Below are 27,236 nucleotides of genomic sequence, written 5' to 3'. Positions count from 1 at the left end.
TATACATTTCTTACTTTCACTATTATTTAAATCTCATAATGAATATCTCTAATCTTTCTCTATTTTGCAATGTTTCATTTATTTCTCCTTACAAAACTTCTTGTAGTACTACCAGCATCATTTGTTGATTATAGTCGCTCTTCAAATAGTTCGTATATTTCTTTCAATCTTCTGTGAATCTCTGGTCCCGCAGGTTTCAAATCCTTCCTGTCATCTTATCCAATTCTGCGTAGTCCATTAATTTTGTCTGCCATTCTTCTTTCGTCAGAATTTCTTCTCGCTTCCATTTCTGCACTAAGAATACTCTTGCTGCTGCTGTTGCATATAAAAACAATTTAACATCTTGTCTATAACATCTTGGCTAAGGGAGCTGGGCATGTTTAGCCTGGAGAAGAGGAGGTTAAGGGGTGATATGATAGCCATGTTCAAATATATAAAAGGATGTCATATAGAGGAGGGAGAAAGGTTGTTTTCTGCTGCTCCAGAGAAGCGGACACGGAGCAATGGATCCAAACTACAAGAAAGAAGATTCCACCTAAACATTAGGAAGAACTTCCTGACAGTAAGAGCTGTTCGACAGTGGAATTTGCTGCCAAGGAGTGTGGTGGAATCTCCTTCTTTGGAGGTCTTTAAGCAGAGGCTTGACAACCATATGTCAGGAGTGCTCTGATGGTGTTTCCTGCTTGGCAGGGGGTTGGACTCGATGGCCCTTGTGGTCTATTCCAACTCTATGATTCTATGATTCTATTAATATCCTCACCTATCAGCCGTCGTCATTCTAAGGCTATTCTGTCCCCTCTCAGGTTTGTCCATCCGAAGCGTGTGCTGGAAAGCAGACCGGCTTTTAGCAGGGACGCAGGACAGCGAAATATTTGAGGTCATCGTGAGAGAAAGGGACAAGCCCATGCTCATAATGCAAGGTCACTGCGAAGGAGAGCTCTGGGCCCTGGCGGTGCATCCCAAGAAACCGTTAGTTGTTACCGGCAGCGATGATCGATCCGTGCGGTAAGGCAAGAAGATGGGCTATGGACTGTCGCCCATACATTTTGGGGAGCTGCCATGCTTTAAAATGGGGATGGGGGCATTTCCTTGTTGGTAAACATCCCAGGGAGGGACGCACCAGTGGGGAGTGGGCCCAGAGACACAGTGGTACCTCGGGTTACATACGCTTCAGGTTACATACGCTTCAGGTTACAGACTCTGCTAACCCAGAAATAGTGCTTCAGGTTAAGAACTTTGCTTCAGGATGAGAACAGAAATTGGGCTCCAGCGGCATGGTAGCAGCAGGAGGCCCCATTAGCTAAAGTGGTGCTTCAGGTTAAGAACAGTTTCAGGTTAAGTACAGACCTCCGGAATGAATTAAGTACTGTGCTCGCTTCGGCAGCACATATACTAAAATTGGAACGGAATGAATTAAGTACTTAACCCGAGGTACCACTGTAGAGCAATGTATGCCTCAAGCCCTGTAAAAGTCAGAGGTTTCTGTTCGCAAACACACAAACAGGCATCATGAAAGAGGACGTGCAATCAAAGCAGATGCTTCACCACTGAACTATGGCTATGAAAACTATTCCTGTTCTGCTAATTTTTTCTCAGAGGAAGGCTCAAGCATTAATTGTTCCGAAACACCAGTAAAGCTTATGAGATCCTTAATTTACTGGCGAGGTGGTTGCTAAGTAACCCATTTTTTGGGTGCGGGGGGATGCAGCAGCCAGCATAAGTTTCCAGTAAATGAACTCGGTGGCCAGGTGTCTGATAGAATAAGCTGGAGTAGTTCCAAGAAAACACAATTCTTTGGGCTGGTTAAGGATTGCAGAAGTCAGGGTTTTCGACAAGCGAATTACAGAGCTTCCAAAGGAAGCTGAAGCAGACTTTCTGAGAAGTGCGAGCAGCTGCTAGATTTCAAGCAGTCTTAGCTTCTGGCAACTTTCTGCTTAGAAAAGAGCATGGATCTGTGTCTCCCCTCCCCCCTTGTCTCCCTGACCCAGAAGAGGCATGAAAGGGGCAGAGGAGAGAATAGCTGCACGCATGTACAGTCTCCAATTGTTTGGGGAAAGCCCTGGAAAGGAGGAGACAACGACTTCTTCTTCATTTGTATGCTGCCGTATACCTGCAGGCCTCAGGGCAGTTCACAGGACAACACAAAAACAGCTATGGGGAGCTGGGGACATTTAGTCTCAGCAACTGATTTCATGGAGTAAGACCCACAGAGAACGCTGCTGCTGGGTTCATTAGACCTGACACTCAGCCAATGAGGCGTTCACAAAGTAAAGGAAGGATTGAACTCTGATTAGTAAGAATACACACAGAGGCTTGAACCAGCAAGACTCTGGGAAGGGTGCGTATAATAATTTCGCCGTCTCCACCCCTCGGCCCAGGTCGTTTTATTCACGAAAGAACTTTTTACAGAGTGTTCATTAGAACCAATCAGATTTCTTCTGAGCATTTCAACAAACCCCACGTGGGGACAAAGTTAAACTACCAAAACTAATTAAGCACACATATTTCTGGGGTAAACAAAACAGAACAGCAAAGGAGCTATTTGGCAACCCCTGAGGTCATAAACAAACAATATACATGATAAGAAGGATGGCCAGGAGGACAGCGATCATTATCACCTTTATGTGAAACCTGTTTCCTGGCCCTAAGATTAACATCCTAAGATTAACATATCAGAAAAGCTACATCAAAGAAGCTGCCCACTGTCTTTGATGACCCAGGATGCCTGCCTGGGCAACTGGCAGTGTACGTGACTGGTCAAGAAAGAGAAATGGAACAGGGATGCAGAGGTGTGGACTGATCAAGAATCATATCAAAATAGTTTAAACCCAGTCAACGCAATGCTTTCACTGCTGACACAGATGGCTTACTCTATATTTGTTATAATTCCTCATAGCAATCCCACCTGATCACTACAGCCAAGTCTGTGAAGATTGTGTTTTTGCTAATAAAGAATTAACTCCAACTTGGAACTGTGTGATTTACTGACCAGCACGCTCTGTGACATTAGGGCTGGGAGAGACCCCTGTCTGAAACCCTGGACAGCCACCGCCAGACAGCGTAGACAACATTGAACAAGATGGACTAGTAGTCTGACTTGTTAAAAGGAAGCTACCTATGCTCCTTCCTAATTTTTCTAAACGTTTAAATATGGAACCTTTCTTCTTCTATATTCCTTGCATTTCCAGACTGTTGATCTGAAGAAACCGACTTGAGCAGGCATCCCCAACCTTCAGCCCTCCAGATGTTTTGGACTACAATTCCCATCATCCCTGACCACTGGTCCTGCTAGCTAGGGATCATAGGAGTTGTAGGCCAAAACATCTGGAGGGCCGCAGGTTGAGGGTGCCTGGTCTTGAGCATAGTTGTTAATATAAGGGCAGGGTCACATTTGTCAAATTCTGCCATGCTCCCCCCCCCCAATGAAACCAAACCCTTTCAACGAACTCCTGCATTAAACTTGATCCCCCTAGTTGACTTAGTACATTCCTGTATCGCTTCAGTTTGATGTCAGGGTAATTCTGTAATTCACGGGAAAAGCCGAGGAAGCCAGTTTCCTAGGAGACGGGTCTTTCCCTCTCATTTTTACCATTCTGAGCAGCTGATACTAACTATTCTTGATGTGCTGAACATGTTGAAATGTCTGTGATTTTCTGATTCATGCCTTGCATATGCTTTGTGGCATCATTTGCATATTGCATTTTTATTTTATTTTTTACTTTAGCAGAAACTGGTGTTTGCTCCTGGTGGAAAGATTTGTCAGTGTACTGGGGTTGGAACATAGCTGGGTGGCTGAGCACATGCTCTGCATGCAGAAGGGCCCACATTAAGTTCCTGGCATTTCCATTTAACACGATTAGGTAGCAGGCAAGGGAAAATATTTTTTCCTGCAAACCCTACGCAGCTACTACCAATGAGAGCAGATAACACTAGGCTAGGTGGACAAATAGCCTTAACTTGGCACAAGCAGCTGCCAGTGTTCCTGTTGCAATGTTCTGGGGGCTTTGGTGTAATGTAGATAATATAATAATAATAATTTATTATTTGTACCCCGCCCATCTGGCTGGGTTTCCCCAGCCACTCTGGGCGGCTTCCAACAAAGATTAAAAATACATTAAAACGTCACACATTAAAAACTTCCCTGAGCAGGGCTGCCTTCAGATGTCTTCTAAATGTCAGGTAGTTGTTTATCTCTTTGACATCTGATGGGAGGGCGTTCCATAGGGCAGGCGCCACTACCGAGAAGCAGCCCTCTGTTGGTTCTGGGTGTGGAAGACTCAATCAGGAGACAGACCATAGTTCTGCTTTGTTTTGCTGGAGTTAATGTGGTGTATACATGACCCCCAAGTGGGAGCGGGTGGCGCTATGGTATAAACCACTGAGCCTCTGCAGCTTGCTGATCAGAAGGTCAGCAGTTTGAATCCGCGCAACGGGGTGAACTCCTGCTGCTCTGTCCCAGCAGTACTTTTACCTTTTACATGGCCCCCATCATCACATCTTGTTAAAAATATATTGTTGCCAATCGGGTAAGCCCCATCGTCATTTTATTTATTTTTAAATTTATTGGTCACTTTAAAAACAAACAAGCCAAGTTAATTCAAAGCGATTTACAATACACACACACACACACACACACACACAGAGAGAGAGAGAGAGAGAGAGAGAGAGAGAGACACATACACAGGGCAAATGACTTCATCACTCAGGACAAGGAAGCAGCAAGTGTACTGAAATATACTCGGAGTCGAGAATGGATTTCATGCTCTTTATTCAGCTCATAGTGGTGAGGAGGAATGAAAGTTCCCCCAAAATATCTGCTTTTATATACATTATTTACACAATGGGCTGCACGTGATTGGCTAATTCCGGGATTCTCCTGTAGGCCAATCAGGTTGTGGATTCACTTCCACCTGGAGCTGTATTGGGTGGCTCCTGCAGACCAGTCATACTGCTGCATTGTTCTAGGACCAATCAGACTGCTGCATTCTGAATCCTCTTGTTCTAGGACCAATCAGACAGCTGCATTCTGAATCCTATTGTTCTAGGACCAATCAGACTGCTGCATTTTGGATCCTATTCAACTCAGTACATGACAGTACATTCGCTGTTCTCCATCAGCATAGGGTTGCACTCACAAAACCATCCCATTAGCCCAATGACTTCTGCATGTACAACTGGACTTCTCCCACTTCTCTATCGCCAGGGATCTAGATCTCCATACACACAGGCTTGATTTTGTCCAGGGTTTCTTCCAACCCTGAATGGGGCATGTGCATGGGGCACGTGGGAAAAGGAGAGGAAGTCCTGTTGTGCAGCCAGAATTCTTTGCACCAAAAAGATGACTTTGTTGGATACAATCCATGGACCATGAGAGTGTTCCTACTTTCTGTCCTGCAGGCCTGAGGCTTCTGGAGTAAGCACACACTTTGTTTCCTATCCAGTTCCTAATGCAATTAAATCTTGCAGCTCACCTACTGATAGGCATTCCAGAGCTCTGGAGAAGGAAGCCCTGGGAAATGGTAGCTTAAACAACTCAGTAACCTATTACCAGTCATTAAGGTTAGGGACGCGGGTGGCGCTGTGGGTTAAACCACAGAGCCTAGGATTTGCCAATCAGAAGGTCAGCGGTTTGAATACCCACAACAGGGTGAGCTCCTGTTGTTTGGTCTCTGTTCCTGCCAACCTAGCAGTTTGAAAGCATGTCAAAGTGCAAGTAGATAATTAGGTACCGCTCCAGCGGGAAGGTAAACGGCGTTTCCGTGTGCTGCTCTGGTTCGCCAGAAGCGGCTTAGTCATGCTGGCCACATGACCCGGAAGCTGTACGCTGGCTCCCTTGGCCAATAAAGCGAGATGAGCGCCGCAACCCCAGAGTCGGTCACGACTGGACCTAATGGTCAGGGGTCCCTTTACCTTTAAGGTTAGAAGCCACCGTCCAAAAGTGCACAAAACCCCTCCAACGTCTCCTATATTATACCCTCCAACACCTATATTATACTTGTAGCACCCAAATGATTATTGAGGGTTTTTTGTGAATGTGTTAATGATACAATTAAAAATGCAGGTTTTCATCATTTGGGAATAGGCTAGTGTAATAGGAAGTGAGAGCAGCGAGTAGAATCTGGACAAAAGTTTCTGCTGCCAAGTAAATTAACTAGCATATTCTGCAGTGATAAGTTTTCTCTGGTCCTTTTCGTTCTTGCTCAGGTTATGGAGCCTTGCTGACCACGCCTTGATTGCTCGTTGCAATATGGAAGAAGCTGTGCGAAGTGTATCTTTCAGCCCTGACGGATCTCAGCTAGCACTGGGAATGAAGGATGGTTCCTTCATTGTTCTGAGAGTAAGGTAGGAGAAAAAGAAAGCAAGCATGTTCTAAAAACTCGGACCAAATCTGAAATTGTGGGTGCTACTTGCACCATTCTATAACAAGTCCATAGCCCAGCTCATAATTTTCTGATAAGCCGTGGTTTGTTTGCCTGAGAACAAGGTGTGTGACCACAAGTTTTCCTCTCACTTCCTTGCCACTCCCTTTCTCCAGTAACCAGATCCTAGTCCAATAACCTGATTTTTAAGACAAAAAAAAAATCCTTCCAGTAGCACCTTAAAGACCAACTAAGTTAGTTCTTGGTATGAGCTTTCGTGTGCATGCACACTTCTTCAGATACACACTTTGGTCTTTAAGGTGCTACTGGAAGGAATTTTTTTTGTTTTGACTATGGCAGACCAACACGGCTACCTATCTGTAACTGATTTTTAAGCAGCCCTTAAACAACAGTTTCCCAGTTCAGACAGCATGGGGAATATTTTTAACATACCATAATATTGTCTTTAAAGCTGGGCACATGAGCTGAGCAAGAAAGACGAGAGCTGAAGAGACAGCAAATCAGCAAAAGGCTTGCTTTCAGCCTGATACACTATCATTAATTGAATTGAAATGGGTCTGAATTGGCTTAATTTTGTGCACGTGGGGTTTAATTTGAGTTCGTTGGAGATGAAAGCACTGGGAATGTACATGAATGGACAGTGTGAAGAGGAGATTTTGCACATTCTTCAGTTACCATGCATAGTGTCCAAATGACGTTGAACAGTGCACAAAACAGAACACTTAATAATATACTGTGCACATTATTAGCTTGTCAATGTACATATTCTCTGGCTATGAATTGTGAGTGTTACCCAAGTAATATAGGAAGTATGGTTGGAGGCTGCGCTTATTTATTAACCTGACAATGTACAAAATGCCCCAAATAAGTTCACATTCTCTGATACCTGCTGGTAATAATCTGTTTTGGCTTACTGACACTGTGCACTTCTTCTAAGGCTGCAACCCAGTGCACACTGTTCTGTGTGTAGGCTCCAGTGAAATAAAACCTCTGTTTTAATTATACCTGTTTATTTATTTTTTAACATTTTGGGAACTGAAAAGGTGGGCTCTTTTTAATCAAAGTAATAAATAAATCAGGACTTTTGAGGTGGCGTAGGCTTGGTTTTGGTTTTAACATTTTGCATCTTCAGGCCTGCTGTTGACATTTCCACCCCTTTGCAGAGATATGACAGAGGTAGTTCATATCAAAGACCGGAAAGAAGTAATTCATGAAATGAAGTTTTCGCCAGATGGCTGCTATCTTGCAGTGGGTTCCAATGATGGCCCTGTGGATATCTATGCAGTTGCTCAACGGTACAAAAAAACTGGAGAATGCAACAAGTCTTCTAGCTTTATTACTCATATCGACTGGTCTCTGGACAGCAAATTCTTGCAAACTAATGATGGTGCAGGAGAACGCTTCTTCTACAGGATGCCATGTAAGTCCTTTAGATTTGCACTGGTTTTTAAACATTTGTAAATAGAACTGTGCAGTTTTAAATTTCACAGGTATAAAGGCTGATTGGTACCAGGGAAAGGCAAATCTGTCACCTTCAGTTTCTAGTCAGTTTCTCATTTTCAAGTCTTAAGTTTTCCACATTTTCACATCTGTGATTTGTTTTTAAAGTCCTCAGGAAAATTCACCAGCATTTTAGTGCGGATTTCTCCCAGTATACATATTTTTGCATAGATATTTCCTCAAAATAATTTTCACTAATATATATATATATTAATGCACATTTTACTGTAGTGTATACATTATTGTACACAATACTTGACTAGAGAACTACGTATATTACAAAATTCAGAGACGTGCAAGTTTTGAAGGATGGTTGTGTTTTGGTTCTCGTATGCGGGTGGTGCTGTGGATTAAACCACAGAGCCTAGGACTTGCCAATCAGAAGGTTGGTGGTTCGAATCCCCATGACGGGGTGAGCTCCCGTTGCTCGGTCCCTGCTCCTGCCAACCTAGCAGTTCGAAAGCACGTCAAAGTGCAAGTAGATAAATAGGTACCGCTCCGGCGGGAAGGTAAACGGCGTTTCCGTGCACTGCTCTGGTTCGCCAGAAGCGGCTTAGTCATGCTGGCCACATGACCCAGAAGCTATACGCCGGCTCTCTCGGCCAATAAAGCGTGATGAGCGCCGCAACCCCAGAGTCAGCCACAACTGGACCTGGTGGTCAGGGGTCCCTTTACCTTTACCTTTAACGTCTTAGAAATATTGTGACTTAGGAAAGTTATTTAACCGCAAACCTGGGTTTGACTTCTTCCCCATCCCTGCTTGCTCTGCAGTCCTCAGGCAGGTCTGCTTGACTTGCTTGATATGAGCCAACAATAGTGACTAGTACAAGGTCACACACACGGTGAACTTCATTGCTGAGCAGGGGTTTGAACCCGACTTTTCCTCATCCTAGTCAGATTTACTACCCCACCTGAATTACGTCCAAGGTTGTGCTCAAATTGAAGTCATTATGTGTTGATTCAGGAAAGAAATGTGATAAAATATGTAACAGAAACCTTTTTTGGAGAAAATTTCCAAATTCCTTTCATTAACAATTATTCCGGAACTGGTGGGAAAGGTCTAGGATTTGACCTGATGCAGCAGAAAGGATAATGGAGTAGCCATTATCAGAATTTAGAACAACTCCAAAACTAAGGTTTCTAAATCATCAACATTGTTGTCATCTTCCCCGTAGTAGAACATGAAACTGTAATCAGGTCACCTTGGAATTAATAAAACAAGCAAACAAATAATAACACAGACCGCTGTTAAAAGTGGAATCTGCAACAAAATGTTGCAGTATAGCCTAGCTGCCAAAGTGAGTGCCCCTGCCCAGAGTTCCATTTCAGCCATTTCCTCCAAGTAGAGCATCCCACTGTTCTTTCCCTTCCTCTATTTTTATTATTCTCCAGCCATCATTCTATATTCCATGGCTTCTGAGCGCGCACAGTGCTCATTTGGGATCATTTTGGAGTGACTGCAAAATGGGTCCAAAATGCATGCAGGTTAGAGTCAGACTTTGGGAGGGGGGCGTCTTTTGAAAAGTCTTCAAAAAATAGGGAAGGGTTGCCTGGGTGCCCACAGGGGGTGGCGAGGGGTGGCTTGCTCATTCTAAATATATGTGTTTATTTTAATGTACACACACACACACACACCCCCCGTATTTTTCGCTCTATAAGACGCACCAGACCACAAGACGCACCTAGTTTTTGGAGGAGGAAAACAAGAAAAAAAATATTCTGAATCTCAGAAGCCAGAACAGCAAGAGGGATCGCAGCGCAGTGAAAGCAGCGATCCCTCTTGCTGTTCTGACTTCTGGGATAGCTGCGCAGCCTGCATTCGCTCCATAAGACGCACACACATTCCCCCCTTACTTTTTAGGAGGGAAAAAGTGAGTCTTATAGAGCAAAAAATACGGTACATGTCCAGCTAGTGAGCAGGAAGTTTAGAGTGGTTTCAGAGATCACTCCTATTGAGCGTGGAAGCCAGACTCCATCTCTCTGCACTTTTCCAGAGGAGAGCTTTCTGGCGACAGCAGGCAGCTCAGATGAGCGCCACTTCTTCTGAAACAACAGTGATGTTATGAGATTTGTAAACCCTAGGCTTACAGTGATAATATAAACAAAGGAGTTGTGGCGCATTTTTGCGATCAGGCAAGGCAAGGAGTCCGGTACTGCTGCTACAGCCGGCCCTACTTTTTGAGCGGCCAGTGATGATGGCGAGTGCCCAAGAACAGAAGAGACAGTGGAAGAAGATTGGAAGAAGTTTAAAGAATATGTGAAAAAATATGTTAATATTTAAAGTCTAGAATAGCCTTGGAAGTGGATATCGGCTATAGGGTTAGAAGTAGAAGATAGTGTATTTTAAAATAGTATTATTTGTAAGCGATAACATGTGAAGATTTTTTTGGTAAAAGTAAGCGTGATAAAAATGGTTAAAAATAATGATATATGTAAACTGCTAAAGATGAGGTAAAATGAAAATCAGATAGGGAGACTTGGGGAAGCTCATCTAACAATGTTTAGAAAAAATAAGGATAAGACAAGAATTTGTTCGTATTGTTTGTTTTTCTGTTTGTGTTGTTTAGTTGTGTTATAAAATGAATTTAAAAAAATTGAAAAGAAAGAAAGAAAAAGAATAGAAGCCGAAATTAATTGTGTACAATCGAAACCAAACTGCTGACAAGATTCTCAGGAAACTGGTAGTGAAATATCCATACATACCTGGAGGTACCAGGGATTGAACCTGTGACCCTCTGCGCATGAAAATTTACCAATAAACTGTGGTCGTCCCACAGCTGACATGGAGGAAATCCTTAGCAGGCAGGTTGATATGGAACTAATCCCTTAAAACAGGAAATTTGAAAGCCGCCGAGGTAGAAATTTCCGTTCCGTTACTTCTTCTGAAACGCAAATGGTTAAACAGCTTATTAACCTGATTTCATTTCAGCTGGAAAGCATTTAACAAGCAAAGATGAAATCAAAGGGATTCATTGGGCTTCCTGGACATGTGTGATGGGATCAGAAGTGAACGGGATCTGGCCAAAGTATAGCAACGTTACAGACATCAACTCTGTGGATGGAAATTACAATAATGCCGTTCTGGTGACTGGAGACGACTTTGGATTAGTTAAATTGTTCAGATTTCCTTGTCTAAAGAAAGGTAAGACTCTGTCCTGTGCATAACTGATTGCTTGCTTGTGGTTGGGATTGATCATTTAGTGTTTCCTTAGTGGATCTTGAGCCACTTTCAGGTGGGCCTCAGCACCAGAGACTGTCCAGTGCTTCCTCGCTTGTCTGCCCTGCTCCCTAACCATGTCATATCCTTTTGGATGGACCAGTGTCAATAATTTATCTGTTTCATTGCCACGTACATGGAAACTATCCAAAATATACCAGTATGTAGGAGTGAAATGGAAAGCAAAAAGCTGAAAAAGTGGTCTGATATCTTTAACTCGAGCTTGTTAGTGGTTGGTGCTGGCTCCTATCAAGGAACCTTCAGGCCAGTAGTCCATTGGTAATATATAAAGTTTACTTTGCCTGCCTGGTTTCACTCTGTAGGACATAGTAGGCCTTGGCCAACTCTCAATCAAGTCTTTGACTGGCTGTGGATCCAATGGAATCCCCTCCAAGTCAGGTCAATCCCCAATCCTGAAGACTTTGCTTGTTACAATTGGTAGAAATAACGTAAAGAGCATAAGAAGTCATGCTAGATCACAGCAGAGGCTCATCTATGTCAACATGCAGAGGGCCGGGAGGCCAGCTGGCAAGCCCCAGCTCGGACGTCTCCTTCCATCGGTCTGTGCTCCGAAGTAAATCAGCAACCTGGACTTCAAAAGCCAAGGCACGCTATTAGCAGAGTGTACTGCGCGCACAGAATAGGCGTGAGGCTTGCGAAGTCATACTTCAGCTACAGATTTATTAATCTGAAATATATTTGGAGTCAAGTGTGGATTTCATGCTCTTTATTCAGCTCCTGGTAGTGAGGAATGAAAGTTCCCCCAAAATATCTGCTTTATATACATTATTTACACAATGGGTCGCACGTGATTGGCTAATTCCGGAATTCTCCTGTAGGCCAATCAGGTTGTGGATTCACTTCCACCTGTACCTGGATTGGGTAGCTCCTGCGGACCAATCATACTGCTGCATTGTTCTAGGACCAATCAGACTGCTTCATTCTGGGCCCTATTTTTCTAGGACCAATCAGACTGCTGCATTCTGGACCCTATTGTTCTAGGACCAATCAGACTGCTGCTTTTTGGATCCTGTTCAACTCAGTACATGACATAATCATAAATCAGAACAAAGAAACATCTCGTCTCTCTCTCATGTCATCTCAGAGAGAACAGCAAAAACTGTATACAAGCGGAAGTTCCCAGCATACTGTGCTGGAATGTAAACAGACATGTGACACACATTTCCACATACTTGTTCCTTGAGGTGGAATGGAAATGTCAACAATCTAGACCAGCATTTCATTCACACAGTACCCAACCAGATGCCCACTGGAAGCCCACAAATCAATACCTGATTTGCCTCGGATGCCAGCTGTCCATGGCATATTGTTCAGGAAACACAATATTAGAAGTTGCTGAACGCTAAGCTATTGAGCATCTTCTGTCCTTCTGAGGTCTGCTGACTTTCAGAATGGTTTTCTTTCAATGTCTTTCCAATTATTTTATAAAACAAACTTCAGAGTCAAGAGGACAAAGGCCTTCTGGCTGCATCTTACAGTAGCAGTGTAAGGATTTCTCTTTCGATTTACTATTTATATCACGCCACACAGCTGACATAAAATAAATAAATACCCTGCAAGCTCTGCCCCAAGGAAACTGCAATCAAACATGCATGGGCAGGGGAAATATGAAACTCAAACATGCAATGAGATAGAATGATTCTGTCATTAAGCTTACGTGATATTCAGTCCTTTTTTCTGGGGCGACGCAGGGGGACGCATACCCCTAAACATTTTGTGAATCTTTGTACTTTTGTCCATTTACTGTATTTATTTTCCCTGATTTGAACTATAAAACGGTGATTTTCTTGAGTCAAAATGAGAGTACCCCTAAACATTTTTTTTAGAAAAAAAAAAAGCACTGGTGATATTGACATTGACTTATGCAAACAACTTCCATCATAAACTCTCAAGAACTTCTTCCAGAGAGTTAGATGTGTTGGTCCACTGCAGCAAAAGAGGAAACAGCTTTATGGACTAACAAAGGATTCTTTGTTATTTTCTGTTTATTAAGAAGTAGTATCTAATATGATTACATCAGCAAGCTAATATGTGCCAGTACTGAAGACAAAAGCAAAACCTACAAAACGAGGGGAAATGAATATGCCATTTTGACTACCATGATACGAAGACTGAGCAGGGTAGGCGACAGGGCAATCATTTTAGTGAAAATTATTGCCCATTAATTGGGAAAGGAAAACACATTTTGTGTGTCTGTGTTGATCAGGTGTATAATTTATTGCGACTTCATGCTGGCTGTATTAAAAGAACCTATGATATATATATATATTCAAAAAGTAACTATGGTTTTTTCTGACATTTCATGAATTTTATCTGCAATTATCAATATGGTTTTTTAATTATTATTATTCTAGGAGCTAAATTTAGAAAATACGTTGGCCATTCTGCACATGTTACTAATGTCCGTTGGTCGCATGACTTTCAGTGGGTAATAAGTACTGGAGGTGCAGATCACTCTGTTTTTCAGTGGCGGTTTATTCCAGAAGGTTTAACAAATGGAATCCATGAAACAGCACCCCAGGGTAATGCAAATAACATTTCTTTATTCATTCGTTCGTTCGTTTGTTCGTTCAGTCACTGAATTACATCCTTCACCATTATGGTCCCAGGATGGGTTATTACAGCAACATAACACACAGTTGTAGAACATAATACACAGTTGTAGAACAGCTACAGTTATAAAAACCAACAAACCGTTCCAACTTGAACTGAGCAGTATAGATTCAGCCAAAAGACATAGGCCCCTCAAAGCAAAATACCTTCACTTGCCTTGGGTGCTTTGGCCAAGCATTGAAAGAAGTTGCAATTGAAAATATAGCTTTGATTGATTGGATGGGTTTTCTTTCAATCATTATCCCCCAGAATACTTGAATCCAACATGTACATTGCCTTTTGCTTTCCTACAGGCCCATGTTCTCCTTGGGTGCAGTTTGCTCAAATAATACATGTACACAATGTTCGCTGTGCATCAGGGGATGTCCACATATTTCAATCAGTAACTTTTAGAAATCATTTCAAACTGCAGAGACCCACAGGAATATTGAGCTAGGACCAATGAAGAAAAGTTGGAATAGGAGACAAAGGGAGGTTTGAATTCGCTGGAGAACAGATGGGGAAACACTGTGTACACAGTTGGAAGCCGCCCAGAGTGGCTGGGGAAACCCAGCCAGATGGGCGGGGTACAAATAATAAATTATTATTATTATTATTATTATTATTATTACACACAGCTTTCTAGCGTGTCACTAATGGATGTCAGTGGGAATCCTAGAGAGTTGTATGTGCACAGAGTAGAGAACAATATGAGCAGCTGGAGCTGTATTTGAACCTGCTCTACTGCAGCTGAACAGAAAAGCCAATTTTCAGTGAAGACCTGCATACTTCTGTAGAATTATGGCCATAATGGAAAAGAGAAATAAACTGAATATTCATGGAATTTTCTGAACACTGAACACTGTGCTCTGCTTGCATCTTTGGTTAGGTTCAGTGTGCATGTTTCTACTGCCAAATAAGAAACAATTGTTTGAACAAAATAAAATGAATAAAATAAAACTATTCCTTCCAGTAGCACCTTAGAGACCAACTAAGTTAGTTATTGGTACAAGCTTTCGTGTGCATGCACATGTTTTTGTATTCATTATTTGCGGGGATGTGGCTTTCGTTTTAAATTGCCTTTATTAAAATGTCGTCTGGTGCATTCTCTCCCGTGTGCAGAAAGTGGCATAGATTCACACAGCGAAGAATCTGACTCCGATTTATCCGATGTGCCAGAGTTAGACTCAGATATAGAGCAAGAAGCTCAAATCAACTACACCCGACAGGTGAGCAATATGGAAACAGGCCATTAGACCCAGCAACCGGGAAACCCACCAAAACAGCGGAGGGATTTTAAAGTTGAAGGAAGGAAAAGTTAAGTGAAAGAACAGAGCTCGAGAGTTTAAATGAGAGACCACGTTGAATTTAAGGAAAGTTAAGGCTAAAAATATGAACTGGGGTATTTAAACTGTATTTGTACTCAGCTTTTTTATCCCGGCATGTTATATTATTATTATTATTATTATTATTATTATTATTATTATTATTATTATATTTTTGTATAAAGATTTTCCATAGGTAACAAAAATACATTCAGTGTCTCTGTTTTTAAGTCCTAGCATCCTTCATACAAATGAATTGCAGCCAGTTGGAGACATTTTTTTGTTGGAGATAATGTGGGATTGAGGAGGGGAAAGAGAGAGGGGGGGGGGAGAAAGTAGAGAAATAGAAAGTTAGGAGGGGGAGACAGGAAGTTAAGAGGGGGCACTAAGCTTTCTTTCTTTGCATAATATATTAGTGGAGGTTTCTTTGTTGCCATTGCCATGTGGACAGCGGTCTTATTTTTAGCAAGAGGCCAGAGAGATGACATTGCGTGTTAATCATGGGACTGAACATTCCACCCCTTTAGATCAGTTAATTAGAAAACCTTTGAATGAGCAGGTGCAGCTCTTTCCAGATACTTCCTTTTAAAAAAAAAAAAAGGTTGAAAAATATGCAGCTCCACTGCAAGTCTCTTACAGAATCACGCAAAGGGTTTTCAAACCCACTGCTCTCGTTAGCCGGTAAATCCAAAATTAATGTTAATTTATTGTCATAGATTCATCAAATTGTAGAGTTGGAAGGGACCCTGAGGGTCATCTAGTCCAACCCCCTGCAATTCAGGCATTGTCCTTTAAATTAAAGGGCTACCAATAAAGCAAGGAATTATATGAAATAAAAATGATGAATAAATATGTAGGAATTGCATTTCATTTTCACTGAAGGGAAGAAGATTTGCATGAATTTCCTAAGATGCATTTGTTTAAGACATAAGTGGCCTTTCGTATGTTTTTGCCATAATGACCCTAAATGTCTTAATTTCCAATCTGTTTGTTGAAGCTAAAAGAAAAAGTATATTGCTTCAACAATTGCACCCTTTTCTGCATTTTTGTGAGTGTTTATTTATTATTTCCATTTATAAGCTGCCTTTCATTCTGTAGGATCCTAAGGCGCTAAATGTAGTGTACGCCATAAAGCAATAAACAATTAATTAAATCATCATTTAACTCACGTGGACTAATAAAAATATTGAAAGCAATTCAGCGCAGCAGCAGCAGCAGCATCTAAATGGTCGAGTTCATTTACAAATGCCTGTGTGAAACAATGGATGTTTTAAGTTAAAGGTAGTCTTCTCTCCATAAGCAGGTAATTCTGCAAATGGAGGGGCCCCCATAGAGAAGACTCTGCCTTTGTCACTGCAGAATGCATCACACTCACCAAATGGACTGTGAGGCAGGCTTCCTCTGCAGATTGCTGGACCTGACCTTGCAGTTATGAGGAGATAACTCAGTCAGTAGAGCATGAGACTCTTAATCTCAGTCCAGTATACCTGAAGGAGCGTCTCCACCCCCATCGTTCTGCCCGGACATTGAGGTCCAGCGCCAAGGGGGCCTTCTTGCGGTTCCCTCGCTGCGAGAAGCCAAGTTACAGGGAACCAGGCAGAGGGCCTTCTCGGTAGTGGCACCTGCCCTGTGGAACGCCCTCCCACCAGATGTCAAAGAGAAGAACAACTACCAGACTTTTAGAAGACATCTGAAGGAAGCCCTGTTTAGGGAAGCTTTTAATGTTTAATAGGTTACTGTATTTTAATATTCTGTTGGAAGCCGTCCAGAGTGGCTGGGGAAACCCAGCCAGATGGGCGGGGTATAAATAAATTATTATTATTATTATTATTATTATTATTATTATTATTATTATTATGTTCGAGTCCCTTGTTGGGCAAAAGATTCCTGCATTGTAGGGGGTTGGATGACCCTCGTGATCCCAACTCTGCAACTCTATGACCTGTGTTGTGACTTTTGCTTGGAGCGAGTCTTGGGCACAAGAGTTTGAAGTTCCTTCCTCCTCTTCCACAAGGGGGCTTTTTCTGTTCCCAACTTCCAATAGTAGTCCTACATATATCGTCGCCGAAAAGCATTGGCTGAAAGTTCAGGGGCACCCTAAACAGAAGTACCATATGGTGATAGCGGTGGGATGTTCAATCCAATGTTTCTCTAAGAATCAGTGTGCATAGCATTGTGCTAAGGGACTGTATCAGCTGTAACACAGATACTATTGGCTGCTGCCTGGAGATATGACAGAGAATCGTGGGTGGGTGGGGGGTGATGATAGGAAACGAAGATGCAATGGCTTAGAGGGACAGCTGGAGAGTATATGTAGAGCTGTTATGGCTCAGACGCCATCTATTAAGGAACAGGGTTGTATGCAAGCAGTCGTGATTGATAGAAACAACTAGGACATGTAGTTTGCAGAGATTTCCAGTGCGTTAGAATCTTGCAGCTTCCCAAACGCAGGGAATTTTACACCCACACGGGAATCTTTGGAAGCTGTTTTGCAGCTGTCCACTGGATTAAACCGATGTCATAGTATCTGAGTTCCTAACCATCTCTTTAAAAGATTTGCATGCCTAATATCTGGTGTACCTGTTAGCAGTGGAAATCCATCTCCTAGTTCTTTCAGTGCTTACAAACCGCTTAAATCTCCTCTGTCATTTGCATATGTCACAAAAACTCCCTGAACGAAGGAAGGAAGGATCTACATATGTTTGGTTTTTTTAATTTAAAAGAATTAAGATAGTGGGGCGGTGGAGGGGGGGATCAAGTGTCACACACAGACATAGACACATAGTTTTTAAACTTTTTTGTGCAGTAATCGAATGAGCTTGGCCTGATCTTCCATTACTGGTGCTTCTGATACAAAGAATTCCGACTTCTCAAAGAGGCAGATTTTTGTCATGCATTACAGGGTAGTGACATTGATCTTGCAAATTACTAGGCCCCGTAGTGGCACAAATAGCAATAAGCCACATGGATTATTGGACTGGGGATGTGTAATGCAATGTAACTCTCGATTATTTTAGGTTTACAAAGAAGATCTACCTCAACTGAAACAGCAAAGTAAAGAGAAAAACCACTCAGTGCCCTTCCTTAAAAGAGAGCGAGCCCCCGAGGACAGCTTGAAGCTACAATTTATACATGGGTATAATAACTTTTCAGTAGTGACTACTCTTGTCTTTTCGCTTTTATAGACTACAATTTGCAGAAAAAGGTAATCTGTTCTTGGCAAAACCAGAAATAGCACCTAGATTTAGAGACTGTGTCTGAAGTTATCATGAAAACCAAGAAACACATTTAGGGAAATGGAGTTTACTATTAGGGGCTTGCATTGTAGCTTTGCATTGTGCCTGCTTCCAAGTCACCAACACATCAGCCGTAGCTTATGTTAAGTGTGGACAACTGAAACCTGTAACAAAATGGTGCCGTATGGATTGCTCCTGTTCATGCTTTCCTAAAGGAGACGTCATTCCATTTACCGTATTTTTCGCTCTATAAGACGCACCAGACCACAAGACGCACCTAGTTTTTGGAGGAGGAAAACAAGAAAAAATATATTCTGAATCTCAGAAGCCAGAACAGCAAGAGGGATCGCTGCACAGTGAAAGCAGCAATCCCTCTTGCTGTTCTGGCTTCTGTGATAGCTGCGCAGCCTGCATTCACTCCATAAGACGCACACACATTTCCCCTGAATTTTTAGGAGGGGAAAAAGTGAGTCTTATAGAGCAAAAAATATGGTATATATGTATTACATTCCTATACCACCTCTCCTCCCAAGGAGCTAAAGGTGGTGTACATGGTTCACCTCCTCCCCAGTTCATCCTCACAACAGTTCTGTGAGGTTGGGTAGGCTAAGAAAGAGTGGCTGGTCCAAGGTCACCCAGTGAGTTTCATGGCTGAGTGGGGATTTGAACCCTGGTCTCCCAGGTCATAGTTCAACACTCCAACCATTATACCACACTGGCTCTCAGGTGCCTCGCTGGCTCTCATTTCCTTTCCCACCCACCTTGCAACAACCAGTGTTCCACGTCCGCTTAACATGCTCCATCCTCTGTGAGCTGTTTTAGCAGCTGACCCCCCGTCCCTTAGGGGGCAATCCTAAGCAAAAAGTATTGTTTGTATTTATGCAGACCTTGGGGTTCCCCCAAGCCGTACGCTACCTCTCTCTTGTGCACAGATGGTGCTGTCTAGGCTACCGAAGGAACAGTATTCAAAAAAAATTGAGTTCACCATAGGAAATGCAACGTTGCACGGAAATGGGTAACTGCTTCCCACAGGCAGCAGTGTCCAAGGCATAGCTGTCAATGTTTCCCTTTTTTTAAGGGAAATTCCCTTACTCCAAATAGGATTCCTCGCAAGAAAAGGGAAAAGTTGACAGCTATGGTCCAAGGATCAGTCCACCCATTTGCTTTAACATACAGTGGTGCCTCGCAAGACGAAAAGAATCCGTTCCACGATTCTCTTCGTCTAGCGTTTTTTTCGTCTTGCGAAGCAACCTTATTAGCGGCTAAGCGGATTAGCGCTATTAGCGGCTTAGCGGCTATTAAAGGATTAGCGGCTAAGTTGCTAAAAAGCTATTAGCGGCTTAGCAGCTTAGGAAAAGGGGGGGGGGAGCAGAAAAAAAATCGCAAGACTAGCAAGACGTTTCGTCTTGCGAAGCAAGCCCATAGGGAAAATCGTCTTGCGAAGCAGCTCAGAAACGGAAAACCCTTTCGTCTAGCGGGTTTTCCGTCTTGCGAGGCATTCGTCTTGCGGGGCACCACTGTACGGAGGAAGGTGGAGGTGAACCCTTCCCATTTCCTTTTCCATCTTCACGTCAACGTTGGCTTTCAGAGTTATTTTCTGGATCAGTAATAATTTTGACTGTCTGGAACTCTTGGCTGGACTGGCTGTAGCTTAACACGGTGATGTTTTGCATAAAAATGGAAGTCGTGCAGGCTTTTTGCTGGGCACCACTGTAGAAATGAATGCCTTTGAAAATATCCATTAATATCAGTTCATCCGCACGCAGGACTGTCCAATGAAACCCGTTTTAGCATGTCTTGAAAGCTCAGATTTAGTTCAGGATTTAAGGTGAAACTGGAAGACAACTTGGTTGTAGACTGTGAATGAAACCAGCTACCTGGTTCTAAGTAGCTAGCTTGTGACATTTTTGTCCATCCCAGGAAAATACCACACAGCATTATTCTTAATCCACATCTTCTCATATTGAATCTGTATCCTAAATACATTGAAATGGAGTCTGAATTGATTTCAGCAAAATCGGAAGGCACTTAGGATCATAGCACAATATCCTTTTGCTTCGACAGTTTGCAGGCCACTTTGCTAAAATGTTCACCTTTTGCTGTTTTTCATTCATCCCAGTTACAGAGGCTATGACTGCCGAAACAATTTGTTCTACACACAGACTGGGGAGGTGGTATACCACATTGCTGCTGTTGCTGTTGTTTACAATAGACAGCAACACACCCAAAGACTGTATCTCGGTCACGATGATGATATCCTCAGTCTAGCCATCCATCCTCTGAAAGACTATGTTGCTACTGGACAGGTAAGATTTTGGAGAAACAATGTTTGCCAATTCAATGGAAATTTATTATTATGATCATTGTTGTTGTTGTTGTTTACTTATTGTTGCACTTCATTTTTGTAAAATTCAAATATCATACCAACCTCCTTAGGAATGGTGTGATTTAGTGTATTGCAAATGGGACCTACAAGAAAATGTTGCATTGGTTTCTCCTCACACCTTAACAGGTCTGTTGCTGTTCACCCAGCCTTCCTGTGAGATATGATAAGCTGTAAGAGGCTCAAGCAACCTAGCAGTTCGAAAGCACCCCCGGGTGCAAGTAGATAAATAGGGACCGCTTACCAGCGGGAAGGTAAACGGCATTCCGTGTGCTGCGCTGGCTCGCCAGATGCAGCTTGTCACGCTGGCCACGTGTCTGAGGACAGCGCTGGCTCCCGGCCTATAGAGTGAGATGAGCGCACAACCCTAGAGTCTGGCAAGACTGGCCCGTACGGGCAGGGGTACCTTTACCTTTACCTTTTAAGAGGCTCAAGCAAGCCAATTCATTCCCATCCTCAGTTTTCCAGCGGTAACTCAACATTCTACCATTCTTGGAGGCCGCTGAGCATGCTCAGTCCTTGTTTGGCCAGTTTGAGTTTGCGGGGGCCTGTTATTTTGGGGGCTCCTTCAGACTTTTATTTTAAAATGTTTATTTTGTATTGCTGCAAACCTTGGAGTTATCCAGACATGCTGATACCTCCCCTTTGTTTCTCTGCTTGGCTCCAATCCTGTTGGCATGGGGTACTGTTTGCTTCTAGAAGGAGTTATTATTGCAGCTACTATTTTAGTTTTCCATTTCTGAGTGTACATTTTAGGGAGGGATATTAAGGTAGTCTGCATAACTATCAGCATAATGGTTTCATTGGGATGTCCATGTTCAAACATCCCTATGGCCAAAATGTGGGGGGCAGAGGGTGCAAGGAAGACAAAGTTAAATGTTGCCTCTGCTGATAGTAAGGAACCCGTATCCTTGCAGAAAAATAGGAGAGCATCTCCCCAACAGAAGGCAGGATGTGGGCATCAAACCATAAAATACACCTAAGTTACAGGGAATGTATACCATTTATAGTATAGATCAGAAGGTCGGCGGTTCAAATCCCTGCAATGGGGTGAGCTCCTGTTGCTCGGTCCCTGCTCCTGCCAACCTAGCAGTTCGAAAGCACGTCAAAAGTGCAAGTAGATAAATAGGTACCACTCCGGCAGGAAGGTAAACGGCGTTTCCGTGCGCTGCTCTGGTTTGCCAGAAGCGACTTAGTCATGCTGGCCACGTGACCCGGAAGCTGTATGCCGGCTCCCTCGGCCACTAAAGCGAGATGAGCTCCACAACCCCAGAGTCGGCCACGTCGGTCGCTTTACCTTTAGCCAACGATATGGGGAGCAGTGAGGTTTACTGGCAGCGATATTTATACATCCTGATAAGCAGCAATAACTAAGGTTTCAGGAGGTCAGATGTCCCGCTATTGCTGCAGCATCAAGAAAGGAAAATATAGGATAAAGTTTAAAATAAAACAGTTCCAGTTTGGGGAATGTTAGACTCCAGTGATGGCTAGACATCCAAGGGTATAAATCAGAGAAACGTGGTTTTTTTTAATTTAGTTTGGCTAGAGGGAACCAAGTAGGAATGAAGACGATGATACATGTATGAATCATCAGTGTGATAGCGCTGGTCAAAGGATCACCCCGAAATAGAATGGAGGAAGGAGAAGAGAAATGCTTGAAGGCTTAAAGCTCAGTGGAGCAATCCCCAAAAGTCAAACAGGAGGAAGGCAAAGTACTGGAGAGGCTGCTAAGAGTGACAGGAGGGAAAACAGAAGAGGATAGGGAGGGCAAACTGAGGATGACTTCAAGGGAAAGGTTGCAGTCTGTTGTTATCCAAATGCCAGCTGGCAAAAAGGGTCTTGGAGGAACAGTAAGCGTGAAGGTAAGTTTGTGTCAGGAGACCCCTTGACCCCAGAGGGTGCCCACAGAGAAGGAATTGAATGGGAGAGCCAATAACTAGGTGCTCCATGGATATATTTTGTACTTGAGGGACGTAGTGAAACTGAGGAGAAGAATGCAAGGATGACAGCTATGAAAATGGAAGTAAGATTCTGAACAACGGATCGTGGCCAAGTCTAGATGACAATACAGGCAGGAAGCCTCTTGTCAGCACCTGAGATATCAAAGTAAACCGCACTTAGGAGAAATCTGGTTGAGAAAACCTAGGAAGTGTCTCCTGGCTGAAGAGTGTGGTGGGTGGAAAATATGACTGTCAAGTTTTTTGTTTACGCACAGCCGCTCACACCAGGTGTTCTGATTTAGGTTGGGAGAGATGCCGCCATTCACGTGTGGGACACTCAGGCACTCAAATGTTTGTCACTGCTAAGAGGCCAACACCAAAGAGGCGTCTGTGCCCTTGATTTTTCAGGTAAGCAGCTATCTACTGCCAACTAGGGTCTCATGGATCCATTAGTTTTGGTTGCTGTCCGTTTCTGGTTTTTCTCTCCAATATTAGTATTGCCACATTTCCTTTTCAGTTTCCAAATAAATAGGTTCAGTTCCCACTTTGGAGCAGCTCATGAGTGCTTAAACCTTAAAGCAGGTTCTTATGTCACTGTTCTTTCCCGTATTTATCAATAAGGCTAGCAGCAGTGGAATTTACAGAGGGATGTTCCTAATGGATGCTGTGTACAAACCATCCTTAATATGCCTTATATTGAATCAGACTTTAAGCTGGCAGGCCAGGCCTGATTCTCTTTTAATTTTTGTAGGGTGCCTAGTTGTGGGGGTTATGTGTTGTATGAAAAATAAATAGCACTCCTAAAATACTACCTGTAATAAACATAAAATTATGTTTATTGCGAAGCATCCAGCTGCATCGCTATTAGTACCTGTACTTTAGTACCTGTACTTCCTGTACTCAGGAAGACTCCCTGAGTGAGTGCTTGAGGGCCCTGCTCTTGCCACTTACCATCTGGCCTGGGGCGGGGCCTGGGGCGGGGCCTGGGGCCTCATAAGGACTGCGTGCGGCTTGCGGCCTGCTGCCCAGGAAGACTCCCTGAGTGAGTGCTTGAGGGCCCTGCTCCTTCTTGCCACTTACCATCTGGCCTGGGGCGGGGCCTGGGGCCTCGTGGGGACTGCGTGCGGCTTGCGGCCTGCTGCCCAGGAAGACTCCCTGAGTGAGTGCTTGAGGGCCCTGCTCCTTCTTGCCACTTACCATCTGGCCTGGGGCGGGGCCTGGGGCCTCATAAGGACTGCGTGCGGCTTGCGGCCTGCTGCCCAGGAAGACTCCCTGAGTGAGTGCTTGAGGGCCCTGCTCCTTCCTGCCACTTACCATCTGGCCCGGGGCGGGGCCTGACAGGCCTCACCAGGACAGTTGTTACTGCCGGAGAGGCACAGAGTGTTTTTAAAATGTGTTTTTTTTTTGTTTGTTTTTTAATTCTTTGGATTTTTTGTATGTGGGGGGTGGGGGTGGGATGGATGTTGGTTGGGCTTGGGGAATTATTTTATTATTATTATTTTGATGTTTTTGTAATTTTTACATTTTTCGCTTGTATTGTTTTATTGGTTTTGGTTGTTTGTTTAAGGTGTTATTTTGTTTTTGTTTTTAAGGGGAGGGTTCAGGGCTGCCGGGGAGTGGGCCCCAGCCCATAAAATGGCTGGGGCATGTTCCACAGGGCGGGATGCACTGGGACAACCGATCTCAGTGATCACGGGTAGGAGGAGGAGTTACGCTAAGACCAGACCCTATCATTACAGAGGAGGCAGGTTTAGTCGTTGTCTGAGGACTATCCCTGCCTCCGGGTCTGGTCCTGACCGGATGGATACTAGAATCAGCAAGGGATACCCACATGACCTGAAGGTGCTGCTGTGCAATGCCAGGTCAATGATTCATAAGACCACTGCCATCCATGACTTGATCATGGATGGAGGATTTGACCTGGCTTGTATAACAGAGACCTGGTTGGATGAAGCAGATGGGCCTGTCCTTGCCGCTGCTTGTCCACCAGGTTTCTCTTACGCACAGCAACCCAGGTCATGTGGGCGGGGAGGGGGGGTTGCAGTGATTTTTAGGAAGTCATTAGTTTGCACCGGGCGTCCTGTTGGGAAGACCCAGTTTTCTGAGTGCATGTTCTGGAAGTTGGGCAATAGGGGCAGTACAGGATTCCTTTTGGTGTACCGACCTCCCCGCTGCACCAAGGATTCCCTGCCCGAGCTGCTTCAGGTCGTGGCGGATGTTCTCCTGGAGACACCTAGCTTGGTCGTCCTAGGGGATTTTAACATCCATGCCGACACGACTTTACAAGGGGCCGCTCAGGACTTCGTGGAAAGCATGGCCTCCATGGGGCTGTCCCTGAATAAGTCTGGCCCAACCCATAGCCGTGGACATGCCTTGGACCTGGTGTTTACCTCTATGGATGTTGGTGATCTGACACTAAGTAAAAGCGAAACGAAAGAAGTGCCATGGTCAGATCACTTCCTGGTGCAACTGGACTTCTCTGCGACCCATCCCCTCTGCAGGGAGGTGGGACCAATTCAGATGGTCCGCCCCCGCCACTTAATGGATCCAAATGGCTTCCAGAGAGTGGTAGGGGATGCTTTATCCCATGTTGATGGCCTTTCAGCTGATTCCCTGGTGGCCCGCTGGAATGTGGAGTTAACCAGGGCTATTGACTGTTTGGCTCCGAAGCGCCCTCTCCGATTGCATGGAGCCCGGACAGCCCCGTGGTTTTCCACGGATCTGAGGGCAATGAAACAATCGTTGAGACGGCTAGAGCGCCGGTGGCGGAGAACTCATTCTGAATCTGACCGGACACAGGTTAGAGCTCAACGTCGAGCCTACCAAGTGGCGATAGCGACGGCGAAGAAGAATTTCTTCACCGCCTCTATTGCATCTGCAGAAAACAGCAGCAGGAGACTTTTTCAGGTGGTTCACAATTTAGCGGAACCACCTGCAACATCGGGGCCCAGTACGGGCCACATGTTCTCCTGCAATGACTTTGCAAAGTTTTTTGCAGATAAAATCGCTCAGATTCGGGAAGAAGTAGACTCCACCGTGGGAGCAGGGCCGGGGCGGGAGAGTGCTAGAGTTCTGTCTAGTCAAGTTGAGTGGGATCAATTCCAACCTGTTACCTCCGAGGATGTGGACAGGCTGCTTGGACGAGTGAAACCAACCACCTGTCTCCTGGATCCTTGCCCATCCTGGCTTATAAAAGCTAGCCGGGAAGGACTGGGCAATGGGCTTCGTGGGGTGGTGAATGCTTCCCTCCGTGAGGGAGCCTTCCCAGACCCGCTGAAAGAGGCGGTTATTAAACCGCTTCTTAAAAAACCATCTTTAGATGCGGCCACGATGGCCAACTATCGCCCAGTCTCAAATCTTCCATTCCTGGGCAAGGTGATTGAGCGAGCGGTTGCCGAACAACTCCAGGCACGCCTGGAAGCAGCGGACCATTTGGATCCCTTCCAGTCGGGATTCAGGCCTCATCATGGGACTGAAACTGCCTTGGTCGCACTGGTTGATGATCTCCGGCGGGCTAGGGACAAAGGTGAGAGCTGTTTCCTAGTTCTGCTGGATCTCTCAGCGGCGTTTGATACCATCGACCATAGCATCCTTCTGGACCGTCTTGAGGGGCTGGGAGCTGGGGGCACTGTTATACAGTGGTTCCGCTCCTTCCTCCTGGGCCGTGTTCAGAAAGTGGTGGTGGGGGATGAGTGTTCAGACCCCTGGGCTCTCACTTGTGGGGTGCCTCAGGGTTCTGTCCTCTCCCCCATGCTTTTCAACATTTACATGCAGCCGCTGGGAGAGATCATCAGGAGGTTTGGGATGGGTGTTCATCAGTATGCGGATGATACCCAGCTCTACCTCTCTTTTAAATCAGAACCAGTGAAGGCGGTGAAGGTCCTGTGTGAGTGTCTGGAGGCGGTTGGAGGATGGATGGCGGCTAACAGATTGAGGTTGAATCCTGACAAGACAGAAGTACTGTTTTTGGGGGACAGGAGGCGGGCAGGTGTGGAGGATTCCCTGGTCCTGAATGGGGTAACTGTGCCCCTGAAGGACCAGGTGCGCAGCCTGGGAGTCATTTTGGACTCACAGCTGTCCATGGAGGCACAGGTCAAATCCGTGTCCAGGGCAGCTGTTTACCAGCTCCATCTGGTACGTAGGCTGAGACCCTATCTGCCTGCGGACTGTCTCGCCAGAGTGGTACATGCTCTGGTTATCTCCCGCTTGGACTACTGCAATGCACTCTACGTGGGGCTACCTTTGAAGGTGACTCGGAAACTACAACTAATCCAGAATGCGGCAGCTAGACTGGTGACTGGGAGCGGCCGCCGAGACCATATAACACCGGTCTTGAAAGACTTGCATTGGCTCCCAGTACGTTTCCGAGCACAATTCAAAGTGTTGGTGCTGACCTTTAAAGCCCTAAACGGCCTCGGTCCAGTATACCTGAAGGAGCGTCTCCACCCCCATCATTCTGCCCGGACGCTGAGGTCCAGCGCCGAGGGCCTTCTGGCGGTTCCCTCATTGCGAGAAGCAAAGCTACAGGGAACCAGGCAGAGGGCCTTCTCGGTAGTGGCGCCCACCCTGTGGAACGCCCTTCCAGCAGATGTCAAAGTGATAAATAACTACCTGACATTCAAGAGACATCTTAAGGCAGCCC

The 27,236-nt window shown here is 44.5% G+C and overlaps 1 protein-coding gene across 3 annotated transcripts in view; it reads left to right on the top strand.

Annotated features, from left to right (window-relative positions):
- The window catches only part of EML6 (EMAP like 6), a 175,782-nt gene that overhangs the window by 73,878 nt on the left and 74,668 nt on the right, over positions 1 to 27,236 (top strand). For all 3 annotated transcript variants that reach the window (XM_077925440.1, XM_028725094.2, XM_077925441.1), the window contains 9 exons: positions 804 to 1,005; positions 6,205 to 6,342; positions 7,544 to 7,800; positions 10,810 to 11,022; positions 13,473 to 13,640; positions 14,833 to 14,939; positions 18,053 to 18,171; positions 20,391 to 20,577; positions 22,897 to 23,002. In XM_077925440.1, the coding sequence (XP_077781566.1) occupies positions 804 to 1,005; positions 6,205 to 6,342; positions 7,544 to 7,800; positions 10,810 to 11,022; positions 13,473 to 13,640; positions 14,833 to 14,939; positions 18,053 to 18,171; positions 20,391 to 20,577; positions 22,897 to 23,002 (1,497 nt within the window). The remainder of the gene's footprint in view (positions 1 to 803; positions 1,006 to 6,204; positions 6,343 to 7,543; positions 7,801 to 10,809; positions 11,023 to 13,472; positions 13,641 to 14,832; positions 14,940 to 18,052; positions 18,172 to 20,390; positions 20,578 to 22,896; positions 23,003 to 27,236) is intronic.

This window comes from Podarcis muralis, chromosome 3 (assembly GCF_964188315.1).
Source record: "Podarcis muralis chromosome 3, rPodMur119.hap1.1, whole genome shotgun sequence".
NCBI classification, from domain to species: Eukaryota; Metazoa; Chordata; class Lepidosauria; order Squamata; family Lacertidae; genus Podarcis; species Podarcis muralis.
This window is presented reverse-complemented; position numbering and strand designations above follow the sequence as displayed.